The sequence below is a fragment of the Gymnoscopelus microlampas genome (assembly GCF_963454915.1).
Source record: "Gymnoscopelus microlampas genome assembly, chromosome: 5".
NCBI lineage: Eukaryota > Metazoa > Chordata > Actinopteri > Myctophiformes > Myctophidae > Gymnoscopelus > Gymnoscopelus microlampas.
The window spans coordinates 37,601,279-37,610,811 of NC_139942.1; the positions used below are offsets into that span (position 1 = coordinate 37,601,279).

General features: G+C 44.6%; 1 protein-coding gene across 1 annotated transcript; it reads right to left on the reverse strand.

Annotated features, from left to right (window-relative positions):
• Positions 1 to 6,221, reverse strand: atp1b3a (ATPase Na+/K+ transporting subunit beta 3a). Its single transcript, XM_084057238.1, has 7 exons — positions 5,771 to 6,221; positions 3,721 to 3,849; positions 3,108 to 3,206; positions 2,669 to 2,907; positions 2,376 to 2,426; positions 1,767 to 1,850; positions 1 to 1,673 (listed from the first exon to the last, which is right to left on the reverse strand). The coding sequence occupies exons 1-7, from the start codon at positions 5,892 to 5,894 to the stop codon at positions 1,506 to 1,508; spliced, it is 894 nt and encodes a 297-aa protein (XP_083913364.1). The 5' UTR covers positions 5,895 to 6,221; the 3' UTR covers positions 1 to 1,505.
• Positions 6,222 to 9,533: the final 3,312 nt, after the last annotated feature.

Genomic DNA, 9,533 nt, shown 5'->3' on the forward strand with positions numbered 1-9,533 from the left:
TCCACAATTGATTTCAACAGGTGTTAAGGCACCCTGATAAGATGTTACAAGTTGTTCTTTCAAATGTGGGTTCCTTTAAAGACTGTGTAAACATAGCTTTGAATAAGATAAGATCTTTCCTGTAAATCTCTGTTTAAATTATTACTATTATTTTTTTTACAGTGCACAGACCTTGTGTTTTGTGACAAAAAAATACAGTGTGAATTAAGTAAATACTGTAGTGTATATTGTATATACATTGAGAAGCAATAGACATATTGGCAGACAATCAGATTAACAGGCAGAAGAAGAAGAAGAGAAAACCGACAAACAATCTTTCAGACCCAAATAGATATACAGAACATGAAGGGATATACAGTACATAGTTACAGTGTGTGTGTGTGTGTGTGTGTGTGTGTGTGTGTGTGTGTGTGTGTGTGTGTGTGTGTGTGTGTGTGTGTGTGTGTGTGTGTGTGTGTGTGTGTGAGAGTGTGTGTGCGCACATGCGCACACGCACGTTTGTTTGTGTGAGTGTGTGTGCATGCGTGTGTGTGACCTCATCCACCATAATACTGTATATAGTACCCACTCGCTCGCCCACACATTGGCTTTTGCAGCGGAGACGCTGTAGATTAGAGAGAGTAAACAGGTAGATAGACAGATAGACAGACAGACATACAGACATGCAGACAGACAGACAGACAGACAGACAGACAGACAGACAAACACACACACCACAAGACTGGGCTGTGGTTAGGTGGTCCACAACACAAGAGATCTATCTACAATTTCCTAAATATGATAAGGATCAAAAATGTATTCATAATGTGGACAGGGGTAATCATCATCAAACTGGCATTTCATATATAGGAATATAGTGGCTATACTTATTTATGGAGATAATTTCCTATGAGGGACTGATGTCTTGCAATGTGTGAAACAGAGTTTGTGAAGTGGTACAGTGAATACTGTGGCGATGTGATGGAAATGTCCGATGTCATGGATGGCATAGCAAGGTGAAAACCCTCTCGACATCTCCCTCAATACATTGTATTGTTTCACGTGATGAAGGTAACATTCTGTTTCTGGCAGTGGACAGATCAGGGCTGTAACACAGCACATTATCTATTTATGGCTGCACCCGCTTACATCACGCCCGATCTTATCAGCACTATAAGAGAATTAAAAGTGAGTGAATGAGGAATAATGCAATGAGTGAACGGAGTTGTCGAGTCTGGAACGGAGCCTATATCAGATTCTCTTGGGGATCTGGGAGGAGGTCCAAATGATAACATTGAGGATTCCCGAAAGAGAAGGAAGCATCACAAAATGTCAACAAAGTGACATTCTACACCACGACGATGTACGGTACTACAGTAGCCAAATGCCCCCAAATGGAACAGTTTTGGTCCTAGCACAAAGAACACTCTCAGTGACACTTATGACACTCCCTTCCGTTTCGTAAACCCCGCTAGTAGTGGGCAGCCCTGTGGCTGGGCTCCTGTTACAAGCCGATCTCCGCCCGCTTACTCAACCACCTTGACCCGGAAGGTCACGCGGCCCAGGAACTTATCCCTGTCGTCGTTGTTGCGTAGGTTGGAGCCCTCGATCCTGCACTCGATGGAGTGCTCTATGTTATATAGCTCCTTGGTCAGCATCAGTTTAACAGCAACCAGTGGCTGCACATAGCTCCCCTGCATCAGCGATGGAGAGAGGGAGAGAGAGTATCAATCACTGCAAATACATCAACAAATATGTGAAATAATGGTCAAAGCATAAAGGCTTACGTGAGCTTTCTTCCCATAGTAGGGAAAGTACATCTTATCAACGGTTCCCCCAGTGGGGAAGTAATGCATCTGCAGGGTTTCCGTCTAAAATGAGGTGGAAGATGAACACCAGTCAACACCTGAACTTCAAAGCTCAATTCACCAGATGAATGAAACAACAAACCAGAACCAACATGAAACAGGTGGGGGAAATTAAATATATCCTAGCATGTTATTACACAAAGACGCAGATGAGCAAATTGCAAAGCATTATGTGTTTTACTTCAGCTGATTATTGTCAGATGTTGTATCCCAGAGATTAAAATGACTTGAAAACGGCAGGCAGTTCTGTTCGTTATGACGGGTTTATGGCTTAAGCAGCTGCAATATCAGAGCCTGTTACTCAAAGAAAAGCATCACGCTGCTAGGCTTAATCCTCATAATTTACATATAATCTTACCCTAAAGCCGTCAGTGACCGCATGCAAAAAAAGAAATCAGAAACAAAAACAAAAAAGGGCAAAGAAATGAAACAATGTCAACAAAATCATATTGAGACAAGTCAGAATACAAAAACATACAGAGATAAACGTGCATCTCATCTATAGTACGGTTACATAGAGAAGTTTACCTTCGATGTGCAGTTGATGTACGGATCCCCACGGGGTTTCAAACCGATGATCTATAAGGGAAAAGAAAGAGGATCACTTATTAGAAGTGACCGATGTCGCAAATAACTCTGGAGTTAAGGAAGCAATGTCACCAATATGTTTTCATTTTATTTCTTAGATTATCAGCCACAGGATGTGAGGGACCAAAAAAGAAGGTATGTAGGAAGGCAGGAAGGAAACGAAGATGCTTCTGAAACGCCTTGAATAGGAAAGAGAGGAAGTGGCTTAATCTGTCTGTCCATGGTGACTTTACCCTGTTCATTTTCAGCAGTACGCAGGGTTTGCCCTCGCTGTACCCAAAGGTGTTATCGGACAGGCCAGAGCAACGACCCAGGAAGCTCCTTTTGAACTGGCAAGCTTTCTTCACATTCTCATCCTCGTTGCTCGCCAGCTGCTCTGCCCCCTCGCCTGCGTTCTCCTGCACGCCGTCCTGATCAAAATACTCCCCCAGAGGGCACAACTCGTTCCTCTCCTGGAGTGTGTCATTGTAGCCTGGGACGACATGGGACAAGCAGAGAGAGCGATCAGAAAGACGTGCACCACAAATCACCCTGACAGAGGTTAGCAATTATTCATATTTCTTAAAATGTACAGAATTGAATGGCTTATATATAAATATTATAAGTGAACTAATATCAGGTTCAACAGAATTTCAATAGAGAAAAGCACAAATACACAGAGATGGCATTTACTTTTCAGGAGATTGTCCAGGTGTTTAACGTACTCTCCATAGTCATTAGGATCGTTTTTGTTGATCAAGATGTCCAATGATTTTGGACGAATCACCAACCCTGAGAAAGAGAGCAGTGTTGTTAACCATTTACCCGTGGTAAAATGTTGCTGGGTTGCACTGTACTTGGTGCGTTCTTTTTTACACCAAGTCTCTACACCAAATCTTTTTGCTGAAAATAGACGATCTACAAGTTCATAACGCAGCATGTAGATCTGCTATTTTCTGCGAATGTTCCCCCCAGAATAGGAATGCTGGGGTTCAAGTTACACCATATCTGCAGCAGCATGGTGTTTATTTGGTATATTGCACTGGAAGTGTGGTACAAACTAATCACTGGCTGAGAAGGTGGAGTACGCTAGCCAGGGTGTGTCTCACATTACAGATAGAGAGGAAACCTTACACCGCTCTCAACTGTACTCCTGTCGTAACAAAAGAAAATACTTCTAAACAAATCAATACAAAAAGCATCTATGATTCAGCACATATTACGGTGATTCCTCTGCAATATGAATAATGGATGTCACTGAGAGAGCGGGGTGCAGTGAAATTATGTGTGGTAGGTAGGCACTGACCTGGGGTTGGCACGCGGTCTCTGTACTTTGGCACGTAATCGTCCAATGTGAGCAACATCACCCACATGGTCAGGGCAAACATGCCCGCCAGGAAAAGGTAGAAAACCAGGTAGAACAACAGAATTTGGCCTGTAGGAACCAAGAGGAAGGAAGAAAGGGAATAAATGAATGTGTGTGTGTGTGTGTGTGTGTGTGTGTGTGTGTGTGTGTGTGTGTGTGTGTGTGTGTGTGTGTGTGTGTGTGTGTGTGTGTGTTTGTTTGAGAGTGAGAAAGAGAAAGAGAAAGAGAAAGAGAGAGAGAGAGAGAGAGAGAGAGAGATGGGGGGGTTAATATATAATTAATCAGGAGCTAGTTCAACCAAATGACAATGCCATCTGATTTCTTTCTCTTCTTGTGATCAAGCCCCTAAAGTCCTGCCAAACCATCCGTATGAAATAATAATTTGACTGAATCATCCTAAGAAACCATCCTTTAGGAAAGCCCACTTCACATCAAGACATAATGCAGATGAATACTTAATAACGACGAGGCCCAATCAAATTACAGCAGATTTTTGGGCCCACAAACCACAGTGAACGGAGCATCCACTCAAAATGGTTGAGGTTCACCACAATCCAGTACGGCAGCTCACACAGCACAGATCCCCACTAAGCTGACAATAAAAGGATGGACCCCTGAGCCTCCTCCAAGCACACCCCCTCTCTCTCTCACTCCTCTCCAACAGTATCCCACAATGCACCTGCCCAGTGTGCGAAAGAGAACGAGAGGAGAGAGAGAGGGAATCCCATTTGACCTTGACAGGCATGCTAATGTGGGCGGCCATGCAACTGCAATGGAGCATCCCACTGCACAGCAGCACAGAGCCCCAGCCAGCCTGACAGCCAGCAACCCCCCCCACCCCCCCACCCCCTTCTGCTCCCCCCAGCCTATAGGAGGAGTGTGGAGTGCTTCTACCTCAGAACTGGAGAGAACCATTACATAAATGTGAGCTATAGGCACAAGCAAAGCATTGCGGCCAATGGTGGAGCGAGGCGATGATGATAAAACAGCTCATTAGAGTGAGGTCTACTGTAGGTGTCAGGTAATGAGCCGGGGCCCAGCTATGGTCTGTGCTGTGGGTACTACAGTGATTCCATCCTGATGACAGAGTTATGATGAGTAGCCTACCTTGAATTGATGCAGCAAACCTAAGTATATTTTGTGCAGGCTGTTATTGTTGGATTCTGCAACAAAGGGGACACATTTGATTGTGGCGTCTACTATAGCATGCCTCCTTTTTGGTAAAGAAGGAGGCATGCGTTATGAGCTTATACACACTATCGGGTATTAGGCCAGTAATGGGGCTTTGAGCTACCCCAAGATGGACTACCATGCATGTCAACCACTGGGCGCACGGGTACACTGCATATTACGCGTGCACGCACGCACGCAAGCACACCACACACGCACACACACACACGCACACGCACGCACACACACACACACACACACACACACACACACACACACACACACACACACACACACACACACACACACATTGAAGCATACATATACATTGAAGCATCTCACAAGGTTTTGAAATACAATGGAACCCACACACACACACACACACACACACACACACACACACACACACACACACACACACACACACACACACACACACACACACACACACACACACACACACACACACACACACACACACACACACACATTGAAGCATACACATACATTGAAGCATCTCACAAGGTTTTGAAATAAAATGGAACACACACGCACGCACGCACACACACACACACACACACACACACACACACACACACACACACACACACACACACACACACACACACACACACACACACACACACACACACACACACAGCTTTGAAATAAAATAGAACCTATATAGGTCTATTACACCAACCATGAAGACAATGAATGATCATCATAATATCTCTAATTGATGGCCAATCTGCAGTGCCCCCCCCCCCCCCCACCACTATATTGCCCTATTATTCCTCCTCTCCTCCATTCCTCTTACCCCAGCTTTTGCCCGTGCGACCCAGAAATTCCCCGGTACTCGAGTTGTAGATGGAATCCTTCCAGTTGGACTTCTCCTTCTCCTTGCCGTCCGCCGCCGGTTTATCCTCGGTGCTGCCAGCCATGATGGTTGATGATGTTAAGAAATGTGCTTTTTTTCACCTCCCCCCCCAAAAAATGAAGAAAAGCGCAGCGGGTGATGAGGCTCAGCAGCAAAGCCGGGGAGGCAGTGAGAGAGAGAGAGAGAGAGAGAGAGAGAGTGGTTGTTGGATCAACGGTCGGTCGGAATGGAGGGGGCGGTTGGTTGGTTAGAATGAAGCAGTGATGCTCTGCTCTAGCTGCTGCTGTACGAGCCCCGATTGCTTTATACTTCCTTGCCACGACGGTGTCGCGCGCCGAGAATATAGCCCGACCTAGCTCTGGTCCACAGCGTCGGAAGGAGTTCTCCTTAGCGCTGTTACTTTTCGGCCATTGCCCGCATACAACCGGTAGCGTGGCCTCTCGTCTGTAGTCAAAATACAAAATAGAATTTCGCTACTCACAAAAACAAAGACGGTTTTAAGATGTTGAAAGTCTATTTTCCTTAGTGGGAACACTCGGAGCCCCACACCTTACGTCTAAAATACACTTTTTGGACAGAAAAGAAAATATAAGTTACTCCACTGCGCTCCCTACAGATTTGGTCAATGGAATTTTTCTATTGACAAGATCTGTAGGGGGCGCAGTGGAATAACTAAAACACTTTTCCATCCGGTGGAATATTTTCTTTTCTTTTCAAAAGGTGTATTTTAAGACGTGGGGTGGGGGGCTCCGAGTGTTCCCACTAAGGAAAGTAGGCTTTCAACATCTTAAAACCGTCTTTGTTTTGGTGAATAGCGAAAGTGTAATCTTTATTTTTACTACAGACGAGAGGCTGCGCTACCGGCGGTGCGGGCAACGTCTGAAAAGTAACATAGCGTTAAGGAGTCCTTCTAACGCTATGGACCTGGACCAGAGCTAATAAAGCCGACCTACAAGCTCACAACACGTCGCGTCTGCGGCGTGTTGTGAGCTTGTAGGTCTGCTATTATCGGCGTGCGCGACACCATCACGCGACGGAGCATAAATTATAGTCTTTAAACACAAGAAGAATCTGTGACGTTTCACAGCACCCCCCCCCCCCCGCCCCTTCGGCTGCTGATGCGATGCGACCGGATGAAATAGTAGATCTACATCATTGGCTGAAATGATGATACTGGGACGACACTGTTATTACGCGCACAAGTTATAAATAGAGCGCACGTACAGTGTAAAATCGTCCTAATTACCCGTGTGTGTCATTAAGCTTAATTTCTTATATAATACACCATTGCAGGAGGAGAAGGTGTCGCTTGCCGACAAGATCTGATATATAAGCTGTATAACAACTCAGATCGGTTTTTGAAAGCCCCTTAAATGTGGCTTTTTAGATGCTTAGAAATCAATGGTTATTCTTTTTCTTCTTATTGTTATGGGGGCTATCATGTTAATTCCGGTTTGTTAAAGCGCCTGTGTGTGTGTGTGTGTGTGTGTGTGTGTGTGTGTGTGTGTGTGTGTGTGTTTGTTTTAGGCTATATAGTCACCAAATCAAAAGGCAATCTTTAATATTTCCATAAAGCCTAAGTCATATCATAGCAGTCATGGAAAGGTTTTGGTTGATAAGTCATCATGTTATTTTAACAATGCCTTGATATATTTATAGGGCCATTTAATACATCTTGTTGCTATGGCAATACAGCAGCATCTGGGCTACTGAAATTAGAAAGTGGGCGAGTAGTGCGTGTGTGTGTGTGAGAGAGAGAGAGAGAGAGAGAGAGAGAGAGAGAGAGAGAGACAGAGAGAGAGAGAGAGAGACAGAGAGAGAGAGAGAGAGAGAGAGAGAGAGGGGGGGGGGGGGTGGTGGTAGGAGGGTGGACACAGAAGCAGGGATGACAAATTGCTCGGACGCTCCACAGTGTGTCATGCTTAATTTATGCTCTGTCATTTACTGTATAGTACGACGGTGTTGCGCACTGGAGAAAAAAGCAGATCTACAAGCTCACGTGTCCCACTGCATTGAGAGCTTGTAGATTGTGTGACACCGTTATACGACTAAGTAAGCTATAAGGCTTGAGAAAGAAAGAGGGAGAAAGGAAGGATGGAAGGAAGGAAGGAAGGATGGATGGAGTTATATAATAACCATTGATATAGTTTATGGGGGGGTGGGGTGGAGGAGGAGTGGTCTCACGCACTCAGTTCCTGCTGTCAGAATGAATTTGTTGCACTGTAGGGCCCACCAGAACTCATAGAATGCAGCATGCATACGCATGCACACACACACACACACACGCATGCACACACACACACACACACACACACACACACACACACACACACACACACACACACACACACACAGTGATTAGTGTGAGAGCTTGCAGCATTGATTCATTATAGTTTCAGTGCCGTCTATCTCATTCCAACACATTTCCCCTGTGAAATCTACTCCATGTGCACGTGCCAACTAGCCCACGAGCAGACACAGCTAGCCTAAAATTCCATCCATTCATTAATTCCGACAGGGGTCCATATATTTTGGGTTACATTATGTGCACACTCAAGAGTTACACTGAGTATTACACTGTGCATGAAAGGGAATCGGCGTGCTGAGATTCACAGTCGTGTGTGTGTCACTCTCTCACACACACACTCACACACACACACACACACACACACACACACACACACACACACACACACACACACACACACACACACAGTCTGTGTCACTCTCTTGCTCTCTCTCTCACACACACACACACACACACACACACACACACACACGTGCGTGTGTGTGTGTGTGTGTGTGTGTGTGTGTGTGTGCATGGAGAGAGGAAGGTGAAGAAACGATGCTTCAAATCATACAACTGCATTCACTGAGCAATGTCGGCACTGCATTAAATTATCAACGCAAATGACGTAGAGTGTAGTCTTCAATAAACGTGTTCATTATCTAAAATATTTGATTGGGTCAAGGAACGAACACTGGAAACTGTCTACCTTTCATTAAGAAATTGGTACCAAAATGTATGAAACACTTTCATGGACATTTTGTGTAATTATTTCCTGGAAAAACAAAACCATATCTGGATTGTCCACATCGGAACAGTCCAGGATTCAGACATTCAGTCAGACAGACATTTTTCATAGCATTTTTTTCAACACATATGAATACATTCCTTGTATACATCAGTTCACTGTGAACTGATGAATATGTTCCAAAAATACAACATATATTCCAAAAGCTGAACATGGATTCACTGGGAACCGATGTATGAAAATAGTGTTCCAAAAAAATGCTATGAAACATGTCTTTTGTGCCTTGACTGAATATCTCTCTGTCTGTCTCTCGTACAAACCACAATCCTCCCATTGTTGGGGGAGACCCTCATTCCTCAATTAGTGCCCCCCTCCCCCGTACGAACACAATGACTCACTCCGCTCACTCTTTCTTGTCCACCTCAATCAATCCATCCATAGGTTACCATAGCGACCCCCCTCACAGCAACATCTTTCCCATCAATGGGAACAAATCCCATAAAAAAAGAAGAAATGGACTTGAGTGTAGATCCCATAGCCCAAAAGGATATGCAATCACACACACACTGTAATTAAACAAGTGTAAATCTAGAGTCTCTTCCAATATCTGTAGAGAAAATACGTATTTTTTGTCTAAACAAACACGGTCACTGTAGTTACAGTACACA

Bases quoted from the DNA above. Each gene is read 5' to 3' on its own strand.
- atp1b3a (XM_084057238.1), bottom strand. From the start codon at position 5,894: ATGGCTGGCAGCACCGAGGATAAACCGGCGGCGGACGGCAAGGAGAAG. The intron at 2,908-3,107 runs GTAAATGCCATC...ATGTCGTCCCAG, and splicing joins CCTGGACAATCTCCTGAAAA to GCTACAATGACACACTCCAG. The intron at 1,851-2,375 runs GTAAACTTCTCT...ACCTCATTTTAG, and splicing joins ACATCAACTGCACATCGAAG to ACGGAAACCCTGCAGATGCA.